General features: G+C 39.0%; 1 protein-coding gene across 5 annotated transcripts in view; it reads left to right on the top strand.

Moving 5' to 3' along the window:
- The window catches only part of dennd5a (DENN/MADD domain containing 5A), a 37739-nt gene that overhangs the window by 631 nt on the left and 9656 nt on the right, over nucleotides 1-27452 (top strand). The window contains exons 2-16 of one of the 5 annotated variants that reach the window (XM_023399797.2): nucleotides 10447-10518; nucleotides 11342-11451; nucleotides 12249-12933; nucleotides 18291-18478; nucleotides 19001-19312; nucleotides 20817-21032; nucleotides 21135-21369; nucleotides 21847-21936; nucleotides 23162-23312; nucleotides 23460-23553; nucleotides 23763-23867; nucleotides 24929-25060; nucleotides 25400-25552; nucleotides 25657-25744; nucleotides 25838-25925. In XM_023399797.2, the coding sequence (XP_023255565.1) occupies nucleotides 10447-10518; nucleotides 11342-11451; nucleotides 12249-12933; nucleotides 18291-18478; nucleotides 19001-19312; nucleotides 20817-21032; nucleotides 21135-21369; nucleotides 21847-21936; nucleotides 23162-23312; nucleotides 23460-23553; nucleotides 23763-23867; nucleotides 24929-25060; nucleotides 25400-25552; nucleotides 25657-25744; nucleotides 25838-25925 (2719 nt within the window). The remainder of the gene's footprint in view (nucleotides 1-10446; nucleotides 10519-11341; nucleotides 11452-12248; nucleotides 12934-18290; nucleotides 18479-19000; nucleotides 19313-20816; nucleotides 21033-21134; nucleotides 21370-21846; nucleotides 21937-23161; nucleotides 23313-23459; nucleotides 23554-23762; nucleotides 23868-24928; nucleotides 25061-25399; nucleotides 25553-25656; nucleotides 25745-25837; nucleotides 25926-27452) is intronic. The other 4 variants (XM_023399800.2, XM_087172195.1, XM_023399802.2 and 1 more) reach the window with 4 other exon arrangements.

The raw sequence follows: 27452 nt of genomic DNA, 5'->3' as shown, positions 1-27452 counted from the left end.
CATTCTGGTGTTGATTTATTTTGTAACACTGATGTCGATGCAGCGGTATCACAACTGAGAGATGTTGTCATAGGGGCTCTCACCACGTTGTTTAGAGATCAGGTATCTAGGATTAACCTGTCAGTTGCCCCATTTGAAAACGGAACCATGCGCCCCCTCCTCCCACCGACCCCTGATATCCTCAGCATCCACCAGAGATCCACATTGTGCATGTAACAATCTTCGTCAAGTAACCTCCCTAGAGGGTACACCCTTTCCTTCGCTAACGAGTACAGTAGGTTGTGACATACCTACGACTGTAGCCTTTTCTTTTATGATTTACCTGCATGAGCATGTGTTTGCATTGAAAGGAAGGATTTGCAAATATATCCGCATGTGAAGCCATGGCCTGAGGGTCACCGGACAGTTTGGGCCCTGCATGAACTGTAGGAAATTTCAGCATGGCAACAGTGCTGTTTTTCTCTCATACCACATTTCTGGTCAGCAGATGTTTCAAGTTCACATTTTTGAAATAGAGAGCAATATGACACATAGTTAATGCTTTATTTTATGGGTCTGAAAATTCCAGTTCATTTTTGAAATAATCCCCTAAAGCATTTCCTGGACAGAACCACATAATTTGGTTCTAATTACAGGTAAAATAAAGCGTGATCAGTTGGTACACTTCTAGTTATTTCTAAGCTAGCACTACTTGAGGACTTCTATTCAGAAGACAGCAGGTGAGCTACACATGCAAAATGTCTCTACAAAAAAACATACAATTCAGCATAAATGAAGAATACATTTTCCTGTAACAAATTAATATTCACAGGGGTTTCAATGGAGCAATTTCTTGATTGGAAATTCATCTGGATGTCAAAAACAAACTAACTAACTCAAATAACATTCTCAGTCAGAAATGTGTCTCTATTTTGTGTTCATGTGTTTATTCCAAAAAACGTTCAAGAAATTACAAGGAAATAATGGACCCATAAAATAAAGCGTTACCATGATATATACTGTGTGGGGGTAATATCAACTTGTTTATTCTCAGAGATTTTGCCACATTCTACATACCATTGATGGTTATCCCTTTTAATATTTCAGGGCATTGTTGGAAATGATGCAGCTTAAATAGGGTATCTGTATCAATGTGATAACCTGAATAAACCATGAATTTCACCAAATTAGACCAAAACTTCCATTTATATGGTATCCATAAATTGTCTCTCATTATATTTTGCAGAAAATATACTATTTCATGATATATTGACAGTGCAATGTAAAATTACATGTACTGTAACAGATTTAATCCATATTGCCCACTTATATTGATACCATAAATGGTAATTCATTTTTTCTCTGTGTAAACATTGTGAGGACTGAATAAATGATTTTAGATCTGATAGTAGGCCTAAGCAGTTTGGGAATACATACCAGCTTTGGAGGGTTACCTCTTCTAAACTGTATCGTATCGTTTCCAACTTGTTAATAGATGCACTTGGGACACTAAACATCGCTTTACCATCTTTATCTTTCTGAAAAATGATTAACTCACTAAATTCAAGATACAACCTATCAAGCTGCAGTTCTGTAGTGAGACGCTCATTTCCAACCATGTACAAAGACACTTAAAAATGAGGTGAAGCAGTCACTCTGTGAAGCTGTTTGGCTGTTTGTGTCAACTGACAGAAGGAGCAGTCATGTGACAGGATACATTACCATAACTGCACATTTTATCTCAAAAGAACGGACCAAAGAACCCGTTTTCAGCTGTAGAAGGTGAACAACCCATGTGAATGTTACAATTTTAATGTTAATTGTTTACAAAAAATGTAATTATTTACAGTTAATTAGGTAAATGCAGTTCATTGGATGTTAAGAAGACATTCACTGCAGCAATACAACATCCAATCTGCTCAAATTTTATACTGTATTCTCCTTTAGAATAGAATTGTGCTGCAGACTGAAATATTTAGTAATTACAAACTGTCTGAACTGTAGTGGACTTGTTTAGACTTGAGGATGGAGATTTGTGTTGTTTAATTAACATTTCCCTCACAAATAATGTCAGGGCTTTCTGCAGCACCACCTCTACTTACAAAATATAATTTGGGGAAACCCTGAATGTTGAAGGGAACAAACAAGTGTACAAAGATATATTATCACTTTAACTCATATGAAATATTTAACACTGCATTTGCATTCAAAAGTTGTGTTAAAAATGTCAAGAGAGATAAGAAAGTATTCACTTTTGTCACTAAAGGTCAGACCCCTGCTGAAGGTCATGTGTAAATCTACTAAGTACCTTTTAAGCCTGTTGTTAGTAACTGTATTAAGGTGTATAAGCTCTTGTTGACCGGGTTATTGCGATTATGCCCTTCTAGCTTCTGACAACAATTGAATATGCCTGATTTTTCTTTTTTTTTTTTTTTTTACTGCTTTCTAGTCTTGTGAAAACGAAAAAAAAAAAAATTTGTACAGCTGATGCTCACAACACAGTGATTAATAGGGATCGATATTAGACAAGCATCTGCGTGATTTATTGTGACTCAGCAGATAGTGAGAGACATTTAGAGTTGCTGTTGTGGTTGAAAGAAAGTTCTTTCCTCCTTTAAGTTTTCAAAGACTCAACCTCTGTACTTCCTATTTTTACTTCCTTTAATTCATGTTCCTTTTTAAAAGATGAGTTCATATTTACTTGAAATGCATTATTCTGTTTTGAATAGAACACAACCATGAGCAAGGAACAGGAAGATCTTCTTGACCAGACTTAGGTACTGTCCACACTGAGGTTAAATCTGAATATGCAGCCTTTTCCTCTCAGTTTTGGCCTTCCACCCACAGTACGCTCATTCTTTCCACTCCATTAAATGTAACATTTTGAAATCGCTTGAGTGAATTCATATAAAAATGTCAGCCTTGCATTAGTACAGAAAAAAAAACACCAGTCTAGAGTCGTTATTCAGAGCGTAATTAAGTACCATTGTGTAGCTGTAAAATAAAAAAGGCAATGTATATTAGTATAACTGATTAGACAGCTGTCTTGGCTCACTCAGCTTGGAGACTAAAGTTATCAACTGTGTGACCACCATGTTTGTTTTTGACACATGTAAAACTTTAAATAGTTTTTTTTAATATAGAGTAATGCCCCATTGATTGGCCTCCCCTCCCACCTTTAAAATAATTTAGTACTGCAGTAGCTATACCATACTTTTGTAAATTAACTTTTCAAATTTTGAAATGGCTTTAATGACATGGAATTGTATATTTTATTGTTATAAATCTATGGTAAGGTTGGTGATGAGGTTTATTTCAGGCCTTTCTGACTGGAAAAAAATTGAACCCATTGAGTTGTTGCAAAGACTTACAAACTGGGGCTCTGTGGTCAGACATCACTGACGTTCTACTTACTGCATGTTGCTGCTGTTTACTGTAGAAAGAGGTTAGGGGCTTGCCCTTATTGACTCTTTCAGTTTTGAGTTGAAGAGAGGAAATGGTGTGGAAATTCCATTGTTACAGGTTACATATGGTTATGTCAGCTAAACATCTGCTATAAAAATATTTAGAAGTTTGAATTATACTTCAATAAATAAGAAAAATGCATAGTAGTGTGTCATTGTTAGTGTAGTTGTGATGGCTCCTATGCATTTTCAGTATGAAATCAAGATACTTAACATCTTTTCAAAATACAATAATGTTTCTGTTATCATTCATGTGGGAATTGTGGTAGATTGGTAAAAATTGCTGATGTAGTGAAACTCTATCACTTTCAAAACTGTTTATGTGAGAAGTTGAGTCAACAAATAAAGTGCTTATTTTTGCAGATGATACCAAGAGTTGATACTCTTTCTGCCTTTTTGAGAAATACTTGAATACTAGAACAGAAAGAAATATTTCATTAATCAATCAGGCAATGAACAGAAAATCAATCGGCAGCTATTTTGATAATCAATTTATCATACAAGTAGTTTTGGGTAATGGTAATGGTTCCAGGCTAAGATTTGTGGGTCTGCTGCTTTTCTTTGACATGTAGTTAACTGACTATCTTTGGTTTTGGGCTGATGCTCGCATAGAACAAAGAATCTGAAAATGTCTTGGGCTTGGGGAAATTATAATGGGTGTTAGAGCTGAAGCAATTGATGATTTATCGACTAGTTGGTAGATAGAAAATGAATTGTCAGCAATTTTGATAATTGTTTAAGTCAGTTGTTTTTTCTTGCAAAAATGGCCAACGTTAATTGGCTCCAGCTTTGTTTTTGTTGTAAAGGAGAGTGAAATGCTGGATGGTTTGGCGGATGATACTGATGTTTGAAGATGAGACCTTGGGCCTTAGGGAATTGTGGCAGGCAGTTTTATAGACAAAAAAATGAATCCACTAAGTGAGATATTTTGATTAATCAATAATATAATTAACCGTTAGTTGCAACACTACAGTTTTACTCTTTCTTGACTTTTCATTGCCAAAAATGAATGAGATTAAGCTAAAAAAAATGAACAAGTGCTTGTGACAGTTGTAACTGAAGAACAGTTTTCAGCATCATAAATAATTGAAACAGTGAAGACGCAGTTCAGCCTATAAGTAACTCACTTAGTAATTACTGTAATCACTGAACAAATGAATGCAGTTATTATACACCCAATGACTGAAACATTTTAAATTAAAGTAATATGGCCTCAAACTTAATAAAATGAGCTGTATCAAACTCTCTAGTGGGTTTCTCCATTGATTTAACAGATTCAGGTTTTTAACATGATGCAGCGGTGAATCATGTACAGTGAAACACAAAGAAATGACCAAAACTTCCTTGAAGCACAGTGTTTGGCAGCACAGTGAGGACCTGATTAGCATATGTATTACCCCCCAGCCTCACAGGCGACACAGAAAACACAGGGAGCTGAGGGACAGAAGTACACTTGTACACAGGCTCCACTTATTCAAATGCTAAATATCCCTTTGAATTTCCCAGGCAGCCTCTCTCCCCCAATCCTACTCAGCGAACAAATGAGGATGAATGGCTCAACATGCAAGATGGTTTTAAATGCATAATGTGCTTTTTCATATTTTCACTCAGAGTTGTTTATTTATGGGCCCGTGAAGGTTCTCCTGTCAGTGTTTTTTAAAAATCTGATTGAAAATGCATCAGATAAATTTTGTATGCAGTTTGGACATTCAGTAGATATCTCACAGTACTTTGAGGTTTTACTGTATCTTGATCTATAGATGGGCATGAAACTCTCTTGGTTGAATCATCATTACAAAAGATGAACAACTGAGTTTGAAAATGTCTGGTTCTTTGATTAAAAGTCAAAGATACAAGCCTGTGGAATCAAAAACTTTAGAGGCGAAGTTAACTACGATGCCCATGGTGCATTGCAGCAAGAAACATCCAACCACAGAGCTTAAAATTCTGTTACGCATGCCACTGTTGGTGGATGGAAGCTAAAGATTTCTGTATTGAGAAAACTGATTGGATTGGATTCCAATTGGATTGGATGATTTTGCTACTGTGCTGCTCGCCTGACTCGCTTCTCCTCTATGGCAACAGTAGCTGAGACTTATGGTTATTGTTATAGTCAGACCCATTCGATATGCCAGAATATATTACCTAACCACATACTGCCTAATATATTCAGATGTTAATTATAAAACTACTTGTAAGGTGTGTCTTTTCACTTAAACTTGTTTAGCTGTTTATTGTAGCATGACTTGTGTTAATTTATTTGATACCTGCTGTATTAGGGGTTGAATTTGCTCTGAAAGAACGTCTTGAGTTTTATTCTCCCTATATACAATTTTTCATTCCCTGTGGAGAAATGTCTCTTTCCCTCCTGATCATTGCTGGTCCCTGTTTGGATAAGTCTTTGTCATGGTTCCAGGTCAGATTTGCTCTTGAAAGGTGGACGTTTACATTCTTTCCTGCCATGGCAGAGTGATGAACATGCACATTCTTGTCTGAAAGACTGTGTATTTTCTATGGGTTAGGTTTCTCTGCAGTCCAATCCTGCGGCTGCTAACAGATGTTTTGTGAACTGTGTTGTCAGGATGAAATGTCTGGTATTTGTAATTCTGATTGGGTTTGTTCCTTTGTTCTAGTTCAAGATTCAAGGCCCAACCTGTTTTTTTTTAATATGTTACTGACATTACATGACAAAGTATTAGGTGTGTCCTATAGTCTTTTCTGAATGAATAGAAGAAGAGAAGTAATGTTAAAAGGAAGTGTTAAGATACTATAAAATACCAGTATTGGGGTTTCCAACCGGTTCAGCGCAATTAAAGGAATTTTTTCTTTGAAAGCATCCACTTTTTTTTGCTTTTCTTTTTTTGGTACCAAAGAAACAGGATGCTGGAATCTTTGGCAGGTAACCTGTAAATGATGTTAACTACTGATTTGAATGATGAATGAAAGCGATGTTTGTGTGCCGGTTTTCAGTAAACTGAAGTAGGGTTGCAACTAATGTTTATTTTCACCACGGATTAATCTGCAGGTTCTTTTCTTGATTAAATTATTAATCTTTTGGTCTATAAAATCTTAAAACCTGTGAAAAATGTGTGTTACAATTTCCTTAAACTAAAGGTGGTGCCATCAAATTGTTTATTTTTGTACAGCTAACAGCCCAAAACCCTAAAGATACTCAATTTGTTTTCACATAAGACAAAGTAAGTCTCGACATTTGAGAAGCTAGAACCAGCAATATTTGTCATTTTTGTCTTGAAAAATGACTCGAACGATGATTTGATTATCAAAATAGTTGCCGATTATTTTCCTGTCGATCGATTAAGCGTCTAATCGCTTCAGCTCTAAAATGAAGTGCCATCTTAGGAACCTAATACTGTAACAAGTGAAAAAAAATTAATCTGAGAAACTGTTTGTGAAATGTCCTTTTTATTGAGAAAACCCCACATTGTGTCTCCTGGGAGTGAAGACTGGGTTTAAGCTGAGAGTGAGCGATCATGTTCTGTCAGCGCCGGCTCCTCCGGGTGAATAAGTGTTGATGTTTTTGCTGCTGAGCTATTTTGAAGTGTTAGCAGAGTCTTCACCACATTCTGCTGGAGGCAGTCAACTCCAGTCGTGTATTAATATAGCCGTTCAGTAAGAGAGGTACATCCTTTTATGTCTCCGTCGGCCATGCTACAGGAGGTGTGAGGGTGTGTTGTGAGCGCAGGAGGCCTGCAGAGCTGTGAGTGGTCCCTGGCTTACAGGATGAAACAGGAAAATGGCGTGGCACCAAAACTCTGTGACGCTCTACTCCCACTGCTACCGGTCCACACTCTCATGGCAACACAGTCCCATTTGCTGGAAAATATGATAAATCAGGCAAATGTAACAAACACTGTAGTTTGCTGGTGCTCATGTAGACGAGTCGCCCCAGCTGAGGCAGTTAGCTTGTAATTAGCACTAATTACCAGGTGAGCACGTTGGTTGAAACAAACACCTGTGTAGTCTTGGCCAGTTGCTCTTGAACCAGCTGGAAAAACAAGGAAGAGGGTTTAGTTGTAAAGCTGTGACGGTTGAGGTGTGCGAGGGACAACACCACTCAACTATAGAGGATCATTTTACCACAATTAAAAGTAAAAGTAAAAGCCAAAAGCTCTGTTATTATATTACAAAAACCATTTAATTATACCATATACATGACTTATACATAAAAACATATAAACATTTGTTTTCCATTTCAGGAGTTAAAATTTTCATTTTACAACATCCATTTGTCATTTCGATCATCAGTTTTCTTTTTCTTTTTAACATTGAATTATGGCCTAATTATCCTCAGTAGTACAATATGAAGATCCATTATCTGCCATTTTCTCTTTGTTTATTTTTGTATTTTATATATTTGATTTTAATTCTGAGTAAGATTACCCTCCATACACCACAGATAAAGCTTCGCTATGTAACCAAGTATTCGATTATTGAAAAGACAACGTCAGATCTAAATATGCATGAAGTCGTGTTTTCTCAGAGTCAGAGACATAATCACAACAGTCATATCAAATCCAGTGACTTCACAAAGGGAGCTTTGGAAAACAGTGTTATCCTTTCCTTACTTTACATGTCAGACAGGAATGGATTGTACTCACTAAGTGTAGTGTAATGTTGTGCTGGCATTTGCTGTGATAATTATCATTAGCCATGATACATTAAATCCTCATTAATTTAAAAGAACAGCGACGTGTTGCATGTCACAGCCAGATGCTTCCTTGTTTGTTGTATCACTGTAATACATCACTGACTTTGTCGTGACAGAGTTTGCAAACAGCTTCAGTCACATCATTGCGCTGCATGTCTGTTTTCACTTTCTGACTTGGAATGTGATATATGTGTACGTGTACATGTACACGTACAAGTCAGTTTGATATTTCAGCTATGCCCTTAATGTTTTTCTTGTTTTGTTTTATCCTTTCGAGTAAAGTCAACAATTATATGTCTTAAATATGGCGATTAAACATTAATTTTTGAGCCTGAATCATTTCCCCCCCGTTCCTACTTATCATAATAACATCGCTGTCCGACCTATCTCTGGTTGCTGACGTGTTTCTAGTCTGAGTTGCATTCCTGGCCTAGTTTCTTCCCTGTGGGCAGTTTGGATATGAAAGTAACCAACAGATTATACCACTTAATCCTTAAAACATTTACTCCCTTGCCAGGATTCGTTTCACTTTACCTAGAGTCTAATGTGAACTTGTTTGTTGCTGCACTCAACACCTGCTGTCTGGAGGCGTCGACTGCACTTACTCAACATCTTTCTTAAAGCGTGGAACTAAGGGGATACTGCATTATTAATATTAATAGATTTGTGTTTAGATATTGTTAACGTCTTACGTGAGTTAAGGCAGAACTTTCATCCGTCTTTCTCAAAATTAAATTCTCGGTTGTTTTCCAAGATGAAACATAAATGTCTTGTTCAGACAAATGCAACATAGAGAACTGATGTAATCATTGATGAAGAGAGTTGAAAGAGACATCACGTCTTGACTCTGTGTGTCACCACTGAGTCATGTCGTGCGTGCAGTGAAAATGGATTTCCTCACCCTTAACTAGTCAACAAAAAGTCCAGCAAGGAAAGTCCTGGTTCCATATCTCACAAGGCCGCATTAGCCTGAGAGCAGCTTTAGTTTGAAGCTGACATAGAGGAACTAGAAAAGAGTCAATGTATGCCACACAGCACACATTTGGCTCTGACATGCTGCATGACTGTGTGTTTCTGCCAGCAGGACTGTTTTATCGGTGCTTGGCAAATGTTATGCATGAAACAGGACAGCAAAAAGCATTGCGTGACTGCATATAAAGGGTCTTTTTTTAATGTGAAATGTTAGATAATCTAACTCAGCTCCAGGGCCAGTCAGTCTGCAGCACAACAGCTGCCATTCACTGTAGTCAGACCCATGACTGTTCACCGATGGCTACACATATTAGATCAATCTGCCACACCTTGATGCTTTTTTTTCAGTATGAGATAATCTGTAGCACTCAGCATTCAACCCTACTGCTGAAATAAAACAACAACAAAAAAAAACAGGTTACAATTAGTTGTTTTCCCCTTTTTAAAAAAAAAAAAAAAATCTCAGTAATTTCCTAAAACAACTGAGCACTGTGGTTTTTTAGCAAATGTTGCTCAAACAGGAGTAGAGAGAGTATTTGTTGGGCACTATTTATAGCTGCAAATTAATACACGTTTGGTGTGCTAGCGAGTATTTACAGCAACATGACTCTGTTTGTGGGATTGACTTAAAATAAACCACAATGCCCATGCTCGTGATAATGAAGGAACATGTAACATACAAAGCTGTGGCTGTTGGCTCATTTATGTGGGTTTTAATTGTTTTGCACAACATCAGAGTTTTATTACAGAGAAGAATAAGCTTTATCGGTTGATAAAGCTTATTCTTCTGTGTGGAAGCTAATGGGGATCCAAATAAAGAATCAAGAATAAACAATATCAAACTTTGGCTACACAGATAATAAATGTTAGTAAGATTAATAAATTGTATTGATTTCTTATAGTGTCTTGAATTGAACATGGTTAACAGTATGCCAGTCAAACAGCAGCATATTAGCACCGTCATTGTTGGCATGTTAGCATGCTGGCATTAGCATTTAGCTCAAAGCACTGCTATGCCTAAGTAGAGCCTCACAGAGCTGCTAGCATGTTAAACACTGGCTGGTTCTTTTCCAGTGCGTTTGTGTTGAGAATATAATCCATATCAGAGCAGGATATGGATTTGCTTGATCTCCAGAAGAAGAAGAAACTACAGCACAGAAACGCCATTTCCTCACATCCTAACCCCACCAGCTGGCTTGTATTAGCATACCCACCTGACAAAGACACGATAATGTCCTGTGTGTGTGTGCAGCTTGTTCTGAGAGCAGAGCTGCAAGGATGTGTCTGCACAAACTGAGAAGTGATGCGCTACCCATCCAGAACCAGGCTTTTAATTATATTTTTGTTTTATTTGTTGTGTAGCTTTATGCCAGTATATAGAGGCTACTAAATTCAGAGATGGGGCCAGAGGAAAATTGGCGGGGGCAGATGAAGGTAACCCTCCCACCACACACACTCCTCCCCCTCTTAACCTTGAGCTCAGCTTTAACCCTTCAACCTCTAACCTGGCACATCTTGTTTTTTTCCCCCCTTCTTTTGTTACTTCAAAGCCTGAGTTTTCGCAGTTGTTTTCTGCACAGGTGTGGGGACTTGCACCTTTTTGATTTGCACACTCTGATTTCTTGCCTCCTGGTTTCTCTCGACCCCTCCTCCCTCTCCCCCACATCCCCCAGCAGTAGCTGAACAATGAGCTGATGTTTGACAATCACTGCTTCTGTTTCTCGCACACACACACAAATCCAGTGCTGCCTGTGCTGGCATTGCTTGGTCAATGTTTACTCTCCCCCTACACTCTGAATGACTTTTCAGTACTGCCTTGGTGTGTGCATCACTTCTGCTTTACTCTGGGTTTAAATCAACGCAGTTTGTCCTTTTTATGATTGATTATTTTCTTTGTTCCTTGTATTGCCATTAAAGCTGTCAGGAAGCATTAAGATCCATAAAGTTTGGTTGGATTTTTTTTTTTCTCTGATAAACTATCTGTTTTGTATTATTGTAGTATTAGATGCTGCCTGCTTGAATATTTTGTATTGTTGACTCTCTATGGATTCTCTGCAGATGACAGCTTTATATGATGCAATACAGTCTTCCTCTCAAGACAAATATGCTGACTTGCTCTTTCCTCTGGAGTTTTGCCTGGCACTTTAAGCCTGCTTCTGATCAAACTGTTCTTCTGCGTCTCCATTTACATCTGGAAACTTGTGATAACTGTTTACCTCCTTTTTGTTTTTGCTCTCTCTGTCTTTCTGACTTTCAGGTGAGAATTTTGAGCAGAGTCCATTGCGGAGAACCTTTAAATCCAAGGTTCTAGCACATTATCCAGACAATGTCGAGTGGAATCCATTTGACCAGGATGCAGTTGGCATGGTACGATCTCTATACAGTTAAAAACATCAACCATATCCTTTTTAGAATAATAGTTTGGCTGGGTGATAAGGTTGAAATCTGTATAACAAAGTTAATATGTGTGTTAAAATGTGTGCAACATTCCATAAATAAAGCTGGTGTTTAATGCATTGAAATGTGTTCCAATTTCTACAGGCAATATGAACACGCATAAAAGAAAAATATCAGTAACTAATTGTATTAAATTGCCTAGAATCATTTAAGGAATAATTCAACATTTTGGGAAAATGTTTTTGTGTGTTTTTAATAGTTTCATGGTGTAAAGACTTTTTGACCTTTGTTTAGAGCTTGTCTAAAACCCTTTAAAACCATTTTAAGGGAGGAACGCATTTTGACATTACTGTTTCTGTAAACAGTTTGTTGTTAAACAAACGAGATGTGTCATACTATTGAGCTTTAAAATTGCTGGTAAAGGCGTCATTTTGGACTTCGGACAGAGTCAGGCTACATTTTTTCCCTTGTTTCCAGTCTTGATGATAAACTGGACTAATTGCCTTTCGTCTCCAGCTCTGCACGTAGTGAACAGACATGAGAGTGATGTTGATGTTGTAATCAAACTCTCATGAATGAAAAGTAATAAACGTATTGCCCAAAATGTCCTTTAATTTGGACAATAAGATTGTGTAAAATAGCTCTGGTCCAGAATAAATTTCACCCACCGAACTTTTGTTCATATAGCTAATGAACAATTTCAGTGAATTAGGTTCTGCTGTCGTCTTTTGTCCCTCTCAATCTTCTCTCTGTCTGTGCTCTTACAGCTCTGCATGCCAAAGGGCCTGTCGTTTAGGACGCAGGTTGATTCTCGGGAGCCTCAGTTCCACTCTTTTATCATCACCAGAGAGGACGGCTCTCGGACCTACGGCTTTTCCCTCACCTTCTTCGAGGAGGTGACCAGTAAGCAGATCTGCAGCGCCATGCAGACGCTTTACCACATGCACAATGCAGAGCAGTACGACATCTTGCACACTCCCACCTCACCACAGGGACCCGAGGACCAGCGACACCAACACTCCCAGCCTCGTCCCATGCTCCACGCTGCACCCGCCATCTCCCGACTGCAGCGCTTCAACTCGTACGACATCAGCCGTGACACGCTGTACGTGTCAAAGTGCATCTGCTTGATAACACCCATGGCCTTCGCTCAGGCGTGCAGGAAGGTGTTGCAGCAGCTTCACCAGGCTGTCTCTTCCCCTCAGCCCCCACCCCTCCCCCTGGAGAGCTACATCTTCAACATCCTCTATGAGGTGCCGCTTCCACCCTCCGGGCGTTCCCTCAAGTTCTCAGGCGTCTACGGGCCTGTGGTGTGTCAGAGGCCGAGCACGTCTGAGCTGCCACTCTTTGACTTTGCCATCAGTGAAATGTTTAATCTTTTGGGTGTGGAGAACGTTCTTCAGCTGTTCACCTGTGCCCTGCTGGAGATGCAGATACTGCTCTACTCACAGCGTAAGTAGCTGGTCTTCTACTATTACACTCGATGTTTGCATCCAGTCCCATTGGGAAGCATTGATTACAAATACCTGTGCATCTTGCTCACATTACAACCATAAAAGATTAAAGACAAATACTAAAATAGCTAGGCTAGCATTGAAATCCTCAACACCACACATGTTTTCAAAATAGCAGGAACTGAAAGTCAGAAAAAGTCATGCATTATTGTAACTTGTGTCAGTGTTACTGCAGGTTCTACCCAGCACAGAACAGTCACACAATCAATCCCCTTAAATTGTCCAGTTATTACCACTTGCACACACACTTCTATAACACAAACATTCCTTTGGCTCTTCCACTCCTCGGCTACCTCGCCTGGCGACTCCTTTATAGTCAAGGCTCTCCGAAGTATAAATGTTCCTGGGAGGAGGACAGTCGTTCTCCTCTGGCTCTCACAGGAGAGAGTCAGAATCAGTCAACAGGTAACATGTGTGCCAGTTACAACCCTGGCACTTCACCCATGGGCCAGTCGCACACACCTGAGCTGAAGCCAAACCACACCCCACTACCAGCCTTTTCCTTAACTGCAGTTTTTTGAGAATTGTGAGGTCACGTGATGCTGTTAGTGGGGGCAGTCTCGAGAGACACATCCGTGTATTGGCATGAGACTAGATGTTGTCAGGAGACCTGGTTATTACAAGCTGAGGTAGCTTTAAGGCTTTCTGCCGTGTTTTTAATTTTGGCTCGTGTCATAAACATCATGATTTAAACATTTTTCTATTGTCTGGCTTTAGCTATAGAAATATAATGGAAAACCTTGTACGACTTTGATAGGTTCTCACAAGGCCTGTGGTTCGCTTGATCAGAAATCAATCAAATTTAAGTATTTACTGTCGTTCTAAATGGCCAAACTCCAAGGCAAGGTGAGGAGCCAGACATCATTTAGAGGGGGTATTGTTGGGGTATTGAAGATATTGTTTAAAAAGGGTATAAGACACATTTTCAGACAGTATCTCCTGGTGGACATTCATAGTGTAGCATTCATTGTTCATTTGAAAAGTGAAATGAATAGCTGTGTCAAGAAAGAAAAAAGAGCAAGAGAGAGAAATCCCTGGCTCCTATCTTACCTCCAAACAGCTGGTGGTCAATTTGAATCGGTTTTGGAAAGGTATAGAAAAAGTCAGACACAAACAGAAATGTTATTCTTTCAAATGTCTAGATGGTTGTTGTATGGGGATAAAAACCACAACCTGAGGCTACAACATGTTTGATATGCACGGCAGAACTATTATCCAGGAGATTACATAACCTGTTGAGTGTTTCCATTAAAGTGATGCAGTGTGAGTACCAGCCTGGGTAAATGTTAGTCCCCTCAACCATTACAGGCAGCTCCCACTGCCAGGACTCACATGCAAGAGGATTTTTTTCATGTGAAAGTTGCTATGTAGGTTCGTGGGCTAAGCAGGCCATTTTTATTAGCTGTGGTTTGTCTTGAGTGTGATTCATCCTTTAAACAAAACACACAGAAAGTCTGACAATCAGTTGCTTAATTTGATAGGAGCTTTTGATTAAAAAAATACAGTGCTTTAGCCAGATTAGCACTTACTCATAAATAGTAACTATACAGTAAATATTCAGTTAATCCATACCATCCTTTACCAGGCAGAATAGGTTTTTAGAAAAGCCATTCACCAATGTGTGTTACTATGTTCGCAAGGAGAAGCAAGAAAATCATTTAAGGGTGCTACGTCTGGTGTGGTGATTGGATCCATTACAATGGCAAGGGAAGGCAAATGGTTTACAAAACGCCAGGGGCCGGGGGGAGCAGCTCTTAAGGGGGAAAGCTGTGGTGTTGCTAGGCAACCCAGAGACAGGGAGGATAGCTGTGATGCAGGATGATTATTATTGGTTGGAAGTGACATCATTCTTCTTCTTTTTTTTTCACCCCCATGAGGCTCATCGCTGCAGAACATGTGAAGGATGTGTTGTAGAGTTAAGCCCTGGCAATCCTCCACTGAGAAGAAACGAGGGATTGTTAGGAAAAGACGCTCAAACACACACTGAGGAGAGGGATACTCTGCAAATAAGGAGACGACTGTGTATTATGCGCTAAAAATAGTTGATTTAAAAAAAAAAAAAAAAAAAAAGGAGAAAAAAAAGGGAAAAAATCTTGGCCAGTGTCTCTTCCATGAAGCCATTAAAAAAGATGTTAAAATGCCGTCTGTTGCCTCTCCCTTCCTTCACGAACAGGAAGCTCATCATGTGTCACTCGTGTCAGCCATTTTGACATGCTGCAATTAAGCCATTATTTGTCATAATTTGTTTCATGGACATTTTCTGTCTTTATGTGATTTGTGGATTTGAGAGTGACAGGAGAGATCTGAGCTGAAGATGCTGCAATTACACAGCACGCATTTCAGACACAGAGATTCAGACTTCATTTGAAATTAAGCTTAAAAGCACGAATCTGAAGCTCTGTCAACACAGTGTGTTTGGCTGTCGCCTTAAGATACAGAATTGAGCTTGGCTTTTATCCACACACACACGATCACACTTTTTACTTAGTAATTCATCCTTCATGTTACCTTTTTGTATATGAGGGAATAGCATTACCATATTGTGCCAGCTTTTCTTCAACTGGCCGATGTACATTAATGATAAAACCTGCTGTGGTTCTTCTCCACCCTCAATGTTTTTACAGCCTCTCAACATGATATTATTAACATCAATTTTAGTCAGAGGACTGTGGGTTTTTATTTTTTTCTTTAGGCTGCAGTATCGGTTAACTTAATTATGTAGTTTCGCCCTCAGTCAATTAATCAACTGTTTTGATAATCTATGAACTGTTTAATCATTTATCAAGGAAAAAAGCTGAACATTCCCTGGTTCCAAATTCTCAAATGTGAGCATTTGTTGATTTTATTTCCATAGCACTTTACATAGGCGTTGGCTCATAGTTGGTTTTTGGAGTGTTGGTCGGAAAAAACAAGAAATCTGAAGCTTTCATCTTTGGCTCTGGGATATTGTGATTAATCGCTATTTTCTAACATTTCAAAGACCAAACAAATGTTTGATGAATCGAGAAAATAATCATCAGATTGATCTGTAATTAAAATAATCATTACTTGCAGGCCTTGTTTGGACTGCAAACGTATGCACATTCGCTGTCTGACTACATGTCTACAGGATGCGCAAAATATATCACTTTTTAGCTTTTCCATTCACTTGTGACCAAAGGAAAATATTAAATAGTCAAAATCAGCAAGCAGCCTCCTTTACTGCCCTGGTAGAAATTGGGGCTGTTTAAACGAGCAACACACATTTTTGTCAAACAAGCTATTTGATCAGGATAGTGCTGATATGTAAGATCTATAGCACTTCACTTTTGTGTGTTCAGTGTATTTTTAGCCTGCTGTAGTGCATACGGTTGCACTCAGTTTGTAAACTGAATCGCTCAAGCATCACTTCAGGTCGTAGCTGCAACCAGTTCTCATTGTGGACATTTCAAACATTTTCTTGGCATGCGTCTGTGCGTATAAGCAGCAGTATGTGACCCTGCGAGTTGAGTTAAAGTAGTTTCCTGTCGTGGTGACCTAGTTTAAGAGCAGACGGATGATGTTAGTATTCTTGTCCCTGTCCTGGGAGAGGAAGCTGCTGATAGGGGGGGGAGGCCCTGGCTGGGGTGAGAGTCTCTTCTCATGGACCAGCACATGACCAAAAGAAGGAATGGTATTTATTTTGGCACCATAACAGGAGAAGCAGAGCTGCTGCTGAATGTACAGTAGGTGTCAGCTGGATAGAGCAGGAATGCAGATGAGGAGGACTGGATACATATTTGCATGTATACCAGTTGACTCAAGTGTGAAATCCTGAACACGAAGGAGTGTTGCTGTGTGGAGTCATGACAAAGGAATTTAACGTTAGCCACAGGACCAGCTGACTGTAGCTGTGCTCACAGTTCGAAGTCTGGATCCTCCAGAGGATGCAGGCCACAGAGGTCCTTCAGAGGACCTCCTTTTCAAATAAAAAGAAAGAGCGCCACAGAGTGCAAACTGATGGTGTGTTTATGTAGACAACAGTTTAAAAAATGTAAGTGTATCACAAGTTAACGCTAGTAGTTGTGACATTTACAGTGACATTATCACAATGTCAAAATACTCAATTTAAATAAAAAAATCGCCCTCCCAAATATTATCCAGTGCTCGATGGATCATAGAGTACTAAAGGTTGTAAAGGATACACCAGAAGTGTTTTCCAAATTAAAACATTTTTTGATCCCAAGTCTTGGCTGCATTTGTAGTCTCTGAAATGAAACAGGCCATGTTGTCTTGTTACAGAGGAGCCACTCCCTAAATTTGGACACAGTATGTGTCATCGCACTTAATTCCTTTAAGGTTGGTCATTGGTCAAACTCTTCTATCACATTTACAGAACACAGAATCACAAAGATAACCGGAGTAAAGAGGTAACACTGTAGCAGTGTTGTGTGTTTCTTTTTGTCATGTCATGATAGTCTACTTTGTTCTCACAGGGTTTACGCCTGTGCTCCTAAATCCTGAATCACACAGGGCAGAAAACCTTCAGTCATATTCTTCTTTCCAGCCAGTCAGTGATATTGCGGCAGGTCTGTCAGCTGTGTAAAATCATACATCAGAAGATGCCCTCAGCTTTGCATGCTAACAAAGCTAATGCTAATGTTTTGGACGAAGCTGTTTGGCTACACCGTGGTTCCTGCAAACATAGCAGGACGGACTGACTATCATGCAACCTGAGGCAGTTGATGGATTTTATACTCAAAGGGCGACCAGAAGAGCTGAGGCATGAAAAAAACCTAATCCTGTTGCAATAACAGACGGTCGTGTTGCGCAACTTTTCTGTCACATGCATGTCACACACACTGGCCAAAGTGTTTTGGAGCAATAAACAACATTTATCAGGCAAAGGCGGTGTTTGGGAATAACACATGGAAAAATAGTTGCATAACAAGTTTTTCTTTGAGTTTGCCCCAAAAATGTCCGTCACGAGCAATACATCAGCAGGTTTCAGTGCGGCTTTCCCCTTTTAAAGTTTACAGCAAACACTAAAAGTCCATTGTGTCCAGTAAATGTTGAATTTACCACTTATCATGTCATTGAACAGGCATTTGCAAATAGTAATTTTGAAAAAAGCACTAATCAGGAAAAAATTTTGGAACACGTGATCACTCAAAGTCATTACAGTCACCAAGGTTTTAAAGTGATAACCAGAAAAATGAGCCCTGAAATCTGCACTGTACTGTATATACTGCTCGAACGTACAGTATCTTTCACGTGGTTACGGCCTTTGCTCCACGACCTTCACTTTTTGTGTGTGTGCTTGTGTGTGTGAAACAGATTACCAGAGGCTGATGACGGTGGCAGAGAGCATCACGGCCTTAATGTTCCCCTTCCAGTGGCAGCATGTGTACGTTCCCATTCTGCCTGCCTCCCTCCTCCACTTCCTGGACGCTCCTGTGCCGTATCTCATGGGCCTCCACTCCAACGGACAGGATGACCGCACCAAGCTAGAGCTGCCACAGGAGGTACAGACGCATCGTAGCGTGTTCCCGATGTTGACTTTTGAAATGGTGTTAATTTGCTGATAAATTCACAGTTGTGGGATTTTCATGTTGTAGTGTGAGCACCTCGTTGTCTTTAGTTGTCTTTGGGAACCCAGACATTCTCGCTTTAGCTTGCCAGTGTTTTTATTTACAATCAGAACACGTGGGTTTATCATTACTGACATGAGCCATGTAGAGCAACAGTTTTGTGTCTTGTGTCTCTTGTGTAGGACAGTTTGACAGTTTTGTGGCCACATTTTTAAGCTTTGTTTAAGTATCTAGTTACTCATGATATTTTGAACCTATGCCTTTTTATATTTAACCTCCATACTTACTACTCTCAGCATGGCATTCCAGTTTGACAGTCATCAGTTAGCTCATTAGGAATAAGTCTCTTGCTTCCCATTTTATACAAAGACAGATGTGTATAAAGTAGAAAGTGTTGTCAGACATGTTTTTTTGTTTTTTGATAGTTCATTATCTTGTCCCTTGTTTTCTTTTCAGGCTAACTTGTGTTTCGTAGACATCGATAACCACTTCATCGAACTGCCAGAGGAGTTACCCCAGTTTCCCAACAAGCTAGAGTTCATCCAGGAGATCTCAGAGGTGCTCATGTCCTTCGGCGTGTCTCCAGAGGGAAATATTCATTCCAGCGACAGCCAGGCCAAGTACCGCAGCTTCCGATCTGTTGATATGGTCTCTGACAAGCGCAATGGCAATCTGGCCTCGCCCCTCAACTCCTACCTGCTGAGAGAGAATGAAACTATTGCCAGACTGCAGGCTCTGGTCAAGAGGACAGGAGTCAGCCTGGAGAAGGTGAGAAATGACGTGATGAATTAAAAATGTGTGCACAAATGAGTGTGTATCATAAATTGGTCCAAATATTATTCCCAGGTTTGACTTAGACCTTAGATACTAAAAGTGCAATATAACAATGATGCTAATAAATTATTTAATGATAAAGCTTCATTATATCACTAAGACCAATATTTAAATAACAGTGATCTCAGTTTTAACCCCTGCCATGTAAATGTAGTTTTTAAATTCTTACATTCTACAGCTCTATTATTTTTATTTCAGCTTTTGAGTGTTGGTATGTTATTGCAAATACTTTGCACTGTAAATACATTTTCATCTCAAATGAATGTCATCTCATATACTGTTTGTGCCAGTTTGTGTTGCCAGCTTTTAGAAGATATAGAGGGCAAAACGTAGGGAAAGGGAATGTGACAATGTTTCTACAGGAACTGAAAAAATGCAAAGGTTTATTGCATAGTTACAGTATTACTGCCATTACTGCAGTACAGGGCAGTAAACAAAAGGGGGGGCCCTTCTATCACACTCTGGACCGGAGCCATGTTTTTTGAGTACAGACAGAAAAGGAGAAAAAATACAAGTTATTTAAATTACATTTTTTACATAAAAATGTGCTTTAAAAAGGAAAACAAATGTTGTTTTGATATTATTTATGAATCGAGCATATGATACTGACATATTTTTTGCCAAAATAATCATATTCATCATATTCAATACCCACAGTCTTGTGGTGTCTTGAAGGTGTTTTTGTTCTTAATCCAAGACACTTCATCAGTTCATCAACTCCAGTTGCCTTTAAAATGTGGATATCTCACAGCCTAGATGATCGAAGCCTTTTATAAACACTGACATCAACAGATGTAGTTGGCATCTTTACAGTTTCATTTCCATTTGGCTTGAGTATCTTACAAACCGTAGTAAGTATTATAATGAAATACTTGGTCTAAAGACTGATGCATGGATCAATTGGCTGCTAATTAGAGAAAGTCTCTATGTGCAGTTTAATCAGCTTATGCACTTGTGCCAGCAATAGTCTTCCATGAATGGATTAGCTATATGTCCGTGTGTATGAGGTCAGTCTTCACTTATAATTATTCTTATCTAAACTCACTGCTGAGTTTGATTCAAGGGAAGTCAGTGATTAAACAGATTCTTGGATCACGTCACTGGATTGCGACTTTGTTGTTCAGTTACGCGCGCACACAGTGGTCGGCCTGCTCTGTGTGTCTGTCCAGCTGACCCACTGACATGCTAAAAAAAGAACTTGTGTTTCAGTTTGATTTGGGCCATAAATCCCAGATGTCCTTGACTTCCTTTCCCATAACCCTGCTGCTTCATCAGTGGCCTGTGATAGCAGTCAGATAAGATAACATGAAAAATATACACATGTTTTTTCTTTCCTTTCTCACTTCTTTCTCACACATTTTTCCCTTTTGTTTATCCTGTCTGTACTTTTCCTGTGTGTGTGTGTGTTTATGCATTAATGAATGCTTGTGCACAACAGCTGGAAGTGAGGGAGGATGCCAGCAGCAATAAGGACATGCGGGTTCAGTGTGACGATGAGGAGCTAAAGATGCACCAGCTCAACATCCAAGTGCGCGAGGTCTTCGCCAACCGATTTACCCAGATGTTCGCAGACTATGAGGTGTTTGTCATCCAGCCGAGCCAGGACAAAGAGTCCTGGTTCACCAATCGAGACCAGATGCAGAACTTTGACAAGGTAAAGTGCTATAGATGGTTTGTTAATAGTAAAATGAAGGGTATTCTATAATTCATGACACTGAATTTCCCATCCTTCATAATTGCGTGTGCATGTTTGCAGGCCTCCTTCCTGTCTGACCAGCCAGAGCCCTACCTGCCCTTCCTGTCACGATTCTTGGAGACGCAGATGTTTGCCTCCTTCATCGATAGTAAGATCCTCTGTCATGATGATGAGGAGAAGGAGCACACACTGAGGGTGTTTGACGCCCGTGTTGATAAGATTCGCATGCTGAACGTCCGCACGCCCACGCTTCGCACCTCGATGTACCAGAAATGCACAAACATCGAAGAAGCGGGTAAGGATAAAAGATCAGTCCCGGAATTCCTTGAAAGCTTTGTGGATTTCATAACAATAAAAAATATTTTTGAAATTTTTTTAACATAATTGGACTGCTTTCATAGCACCAAATGTTGTACTCACATTCATCAATATGCTTCAGGTCTCTGCACCTGTCTTTGTCCTGGTATGAACACCTCTAATGGGGAAAACTGATTTGCTGTGATAAAGCCACAGGATTTAGTTTGAAAATGAATAGCTTCACCATAGTATATTAACTTGAGACTGTAAAAAAATGGACCTCTGTAATGTTGGATTAAAGCCAAAAAATTAATTTAAATTTAAAGTTTTTTGAATGTAATTAAAAAAGCCCTTAAATCCAAATCCAATCCAAATGGGAGTCACTAAAAATTAATTTGAATGTGTGAACTTCTTCTCAGACTTGGAGATTTGCTCTCTTTACATAACTGACTGGTAATTGCTGTCTTGTTTGCAGACAACCTGGTAAAAAAACGATATGAGAAAGCTGATTTTGTTGTTCCTGGACCTCATGTCATTGGGCTCGAGGACGACAAGACTCACCTTCGTAATATTTGCTCCCGTGACCTCAAATATCTCTGAATGGCAGCTCTTTGAACATGTGTGCAGTGCATTGAGATAGGTACACTCATAGAGGATGGATGAGCCTCATTTGAACTTGTCTGCATAATAATTATAATTACATAATTAATAATGAATAATAATAACTAACCCCTTGAACCCGGAACACACTATAACAGTTTTTTAGACGGAAAACATTTTTTGATAAATGTGTTTTATTTACTTCTCACTGTAAATGTAAGATTCCTCTGTGAGATCCTTAATGCATTGCACGCATGTCAGTTTTTACTAAGCTTAAATGCTCTAAAAACTCCTCTTTATAGTTGCAGCATGCAGGTGAATTGGTGATAATGAATTCTTTTCAGGGATTTAAATCTTTGTACCTGTGAATCGCAGCTTCAGACAGTCAGTTTACTTTTCACCTATTTCATGCTACATTTTTACATCTTCTGTATATCTCACCGTGTCTTTACATACAGTACATGAAGTAACCTATTCATGTGGGTGTGTTGTAATCAGGCATCAGAAAAACACTGTCTAAAGCTGCATTCATGGATGAAATGGTTCCTTAAAAAAAACAAAACATAAATTCTGGGCCTTTATTCTGTCACTTCTTTTGGTTCTGTGGGTGTTTTAGAAAAAAGAGAAAATGTTTTTTTCTATTTTAACTTGTTCTCTTTCTTCTGTTGTCAATCACTTACTAAATGAGAGATGAAAGGTTCTTAGTCATAGTTATGCTGGTTTCTCTACACAATTTGCTACAGAAAATATGAGCATCTTAGTCAGATGATGATGAAAAGATGGAAAAAAAAAAGTAAAAAGAGAAAATTACTGGGTTTCTGATTATGGGATATTTCAAGACAGGATAACCTTATATATTATTTCTCTTTTTATTTGCATTGTATTTGTTCAAATGGCAAGGATATTTCTTTTTGCAACATCCTTAAAATGTTTTACTTACCAATCCTAAATGATAAGCTGTTGGAGCAGTCACTTTGACGACATGCAAAATTCATGACCAGATGATCTCATGAATTGTAATTGTTAACAAAGACATGTTGTCATGCCACAGACTATGACTCACTCTCGTCTTGACAATGAAAACACAATGATTTGGGCAAATGAACAAAATGAATGAAAATGATGAATGCATTCTGTAATCTCACCACCGACTTCCGCCCCCCCCCCCCATCCCGCATCTCGCACCACAGAGAAAGCCATTGAGATGAGAGTGTCAAAGATCGACCACACTGCCCTCCACCCCCACCTGCTGGACATGAAGATCGGTCAGGGGCGCTATGAGCAAGGTTTCTTCCCCCGACTGCAGTCTGATGTGCTCTCCACCGGGCCCACCAGCAACAAGTGAATATTTCATGTTATTATCACATTAAAATTTGTCCTTTTGATATATTTTTTGCTTGAAATGAACCTTCATTGCCTTAATTCAATCTGATCTTGTTGGCTGTTTGTCTGTAAAGCTGACTGGAGTTGTGTTGTTCTGTGATACAGATGGACCAAGAGGAGTGCTCCCGCCCAGTGGAGGAGGAGGGACCGACAGAAGCAGCACGCCGAGCACCTTTATTTAGACAATGACCAGAGAGAGGTGGGAGAAGTCCCCACAGAGTTTTCTTTTCTCAGCTCATATTTAAACAAATTGACTGCTTGAGCTTTATTGTCTTCGTTCATTTTGCATGATGTGTTCTCTGTTAGCTTTATTTTGACTTCGCTCTTACCCCCTCGCCTCACACTTCCGGTCACTGTCTCTTTTTGTCTTTCTCCGCCTCTCTTGCACTCATGTTCACACACTCTCAGCATGTAGAGTGTTTGTTTCCGGAGCTGCAGCTCCTGCTGTTTCTTGACTACTACTGGCTCTCACAGTCCTTCAAGCCCTGTCTAAAGTCGGTGACTGTGGACGTGGTATGTGTTGGTAGTCCACAGACCACATGACCTGTCCACCCATGTGGTCTTTACCTCCCTCACCATCTCCCCCCTTCACCATCAGCAGCTGAGCTTTAGCTGATAATCCATCCCACTTTGTAGGCCATGTCATCATGTCTGGGGTTGTGAGAGGTGGAACTCATTAACATGAAATCATTAAAGCAAAATACATTTATTTTCATACATTTTCTTCAAAATTGATTTATGTTGTTCATTACCTGAATATTTTATACACACTGTAATTGTTCATCCCAGTTCTGTTTGTTTGTTGTTAGTACATCTCTTGTGAGTGAAAGTTAATTCTTTTGACCTTTTGGGTTAATGGTCTGACACAATTATTACGATTAGTTTATCAAAGTACAGCTCATAAATCATTTCAACAATGATGTACAGTGTACATGCCCTATTATTAACTCATCATATGTTTCCAATGTCAGTATGGTTGGAAACATACAACAAAGAGTAACGTCATGAGTTTATTACAAGTGTGATTTATGAAAGCAAAGAAAATGTCCAGCTCTCGTAGCTGCCACCTGAAGCACTTAATATTTTTTTAATAAACATCATTTCATTTTCATGAGTTTCACCCTTCATAGAGGGTATTAGTTTAGTTTAGTTCAAAATCTGAAAGTCTGGCATAATTATCACAATGGCATTATTATAATGATCACAGCTTAGATTTAGTGTATGCTACCAGAAACGTAACGTTGTAATAGGCTGTGTAGACTTACATATTTGAATATCTGAGTCTATTTACTGAACACTGGCTGGACTAATTGAAATAATTTCTAAGACCGAAAGTTAAAATGCAGAACATTCCATTATCAGACAGTCTCCATCACTTTTTTACTGTAGAACAATCTGTGATTAAACACTGAAGTTATTCTGGTGTTCCCTCTTATCTCCACTCTGGAGTGAGACTAGCTCTGTGGTTAGACCAGTGTTTGTAATAAATGTTGTAGTAACTCACTTGTGACCTGAGCAAACCAATTTCCTGAGTTGATTGGATTGCTGACTCCACGCTCTCTGTTTTGTATCAGAAGTACATCCAGGAAGCCAGAAACCTGGGCACAACCATCAGACAGCCAAAACTGTCCAACCTGTCGCCTTCTGTCATCGCTCAGACAAACTGGAAATTTGTTGAAGGATTGCTGAAGGAGTGCAGGAACAAGGTTTGACAATGTCTGTGTTTCTAGCTGATGAGTGCTGCGTTGTTTTAGTCGATTAAAACTCGCCACAGTTTCTACACATCTGTAAAGATTTTAGCGTTAAGATCGTTATGCAAAGAACGAGAGGTGCAATGGAAAGTTGATGGAAAATCATTCATTTTTCAATTATCAGTTACTTTGAAGTGTACACTGTCCATAAAATCCAGATTTTATGACGGTGATGACTGGTGTCCTGGCAAGCAAAGATATAATTTCATTAAGATGACAAACTATTTCTTGTGTGTGTGTGTGTGTGTGTGTGTGTGTGTGTGTGTGTGTGTTAATCTGTTTGTTTCTCTGCAGACCAAGCGTATGCTGGTAGAGAAGATGGGTCGGGAGGCCGTGGAGCTGGGACACGGCGAGGTCAGCATCACCGGTGTTGAAGAGAACACTCTGATTGCGAGCCTGTGTGACCTGCTGGAGAGGATCTGGAGCCACGGGCTGCAGGTTAAACAGGTCAGGAAACACAAACCTCTGCAGTCCTAATGCACCTGATCAATCCTCCACAGCAAGATGCTCTCACAACAAATAATGACTCTACAGTATATTTCCTCTTTCAGGGTAAATCTGCCTTGTGGTCCCACCTTCTGCACTACCAGGAAAGCAAAGAGAAGAAGAATGCAACTCCAGGTGGTTTGGGACCTCCAGGTAAAGGCTGGAACAATTTACTTAATGTACACAACTAATAAACAAATTGCAGAGGAATTGCCTAACTTCTCTTTCTTTTTTCTCACACTTCAGGTTTCATTCATGACACTGAACGACGCAAATCTGACGGTGGTGGATCAGCCATGCCGCCTCTTAAAGTCTCCCTGATCCAGGACATGAGGTGAGGAGGAATGGGGATCGTTTTACAGGGGAGGGGAACTGTATCAGGGGATCATCACAATAAAGGAATGAAGGATTGTGTCTCTTAATTTCATCCAGTGAACCAACAGATGTTTTTTTTTTTAAAAATACATCAGCTTCTTTTCACTGTCAGAGGCAAGTAAGTAAGGCTAAGACTGCCCCCCTGTGGGAGAGTGTCAAACAACATCAAACTGTCACAAACAACTTAAGAGTTTACTGTGTTCTCATGATAATCTGTTGTCTAAGTAGAGTCTCTACATCCACAAGTGGATCCTCAAAGGATTCTCAGGAGGTCAAAAAGACCAATAATTTATTTGTAACTTTAACTAAGGATATCCCAATTAAATAATGTAAGAAACAGGCTGTTTTAAATATTGGTTTCAGTCTTACCACTTGTGTCTCTTACAGATAGAGATACTCACAGCAATTAAAAACAACCAACAACAAACATAACTTTTATTTTAGGCAAATGTAATCAGATTGTTTTTTTTTTTTGGCTTAATGTGTATCTATAAACAAGGGCTTCTCCATAAGCTTCATGGTATTGCTAAATAAATAAAATGAATTTAAGAGTTAAGAGAGTTAAGCTTTGTTTAAAGCAACTGGTCTGACAGGAAGTAATCTTCAGAAACTAGTTAGTCCACTGTTAATGTTTACTGTGAGAAATAAAACGTTTCAGGTCAGCAAGATTCATTCTGCTCCACAGACTAATTAACTCATGTACCTGAATAATAGATATCACCTTAATCTATTTTTTTTTTCATATAATTGTTTATTCCGTAAAATGTCATAAAACAAATTACAAATACCCAGAGTATGTACACATCTTTTGTCTGACTAAAAATCCAAAATTCAAAAAGATATTCATTTTACAATAATGATACAGAAAAATCAGCAAATTCTCAAATTTGAAAAGCTGGGTTAATACCTCAAACAAGTAAGTATGTATCAAATTTTTTGCTGATTCATTTTGTGCCAGTCGAAAAAACAGTTCATTGTTTCAGTTCTACCTGCATTGTACAAAAAACAGCATTAAGTTTAATAACAAATATCAAAGATCACCTATATTACAGAAACACATGGTAATTCTACACAATATTAAAGACTTCAAATGTTATCACAAAGAAACTCAATGCTGTACGTCTCTAAATAGTTCAACAAAACAAAAGCATGACATGATTGTGCTTTGGCTGATGTAACTGGATTTATGTTTTTGTCCTGTAGTGAGTGCAAGCATGAGGCAATATAACAAGATCAAATACTAAGATAGATAATAATAAAATACCAAATACACATATATGTACCCATACATTACATAAACATACAGTGATATATAAACATGCACAGAAACATTCACATACACACACAGTCTCACACACATGCACGTTTGCCAGCTTTTCTTGTAAGTCTTATAAGAAAGCAGGCAGGTCATTTCATAGTAGCGGTGCAGTTATAGAAAAAGCTCTGCCCCTTTTTTATAATTTTTTGGGGGTGGGGGGACTTTTTG

This window comes from Seriola lalandi, unplaced genomic scaffold (genome assembly GCF_002814215.2).
Source record: "Seriola lalandi dorsalis isolate HSWRI2012SDOR001 ecotype SW California unplaced genomic scaffold, Sedor1 jcf7180002052120, whole genome shotgun sequence".
In the NCBI taxonomy this organism is placed as follows: Eukaryota; Metazoa; Chordata; class Actinopteri; order Carangiformes; family Carangidae; genus Seriola; species Seriola lalandi.
Note: the sequence above shows the minus strand (reverse complement) of the source record. Positions and strands in the feature narration are given on the sequence as shown.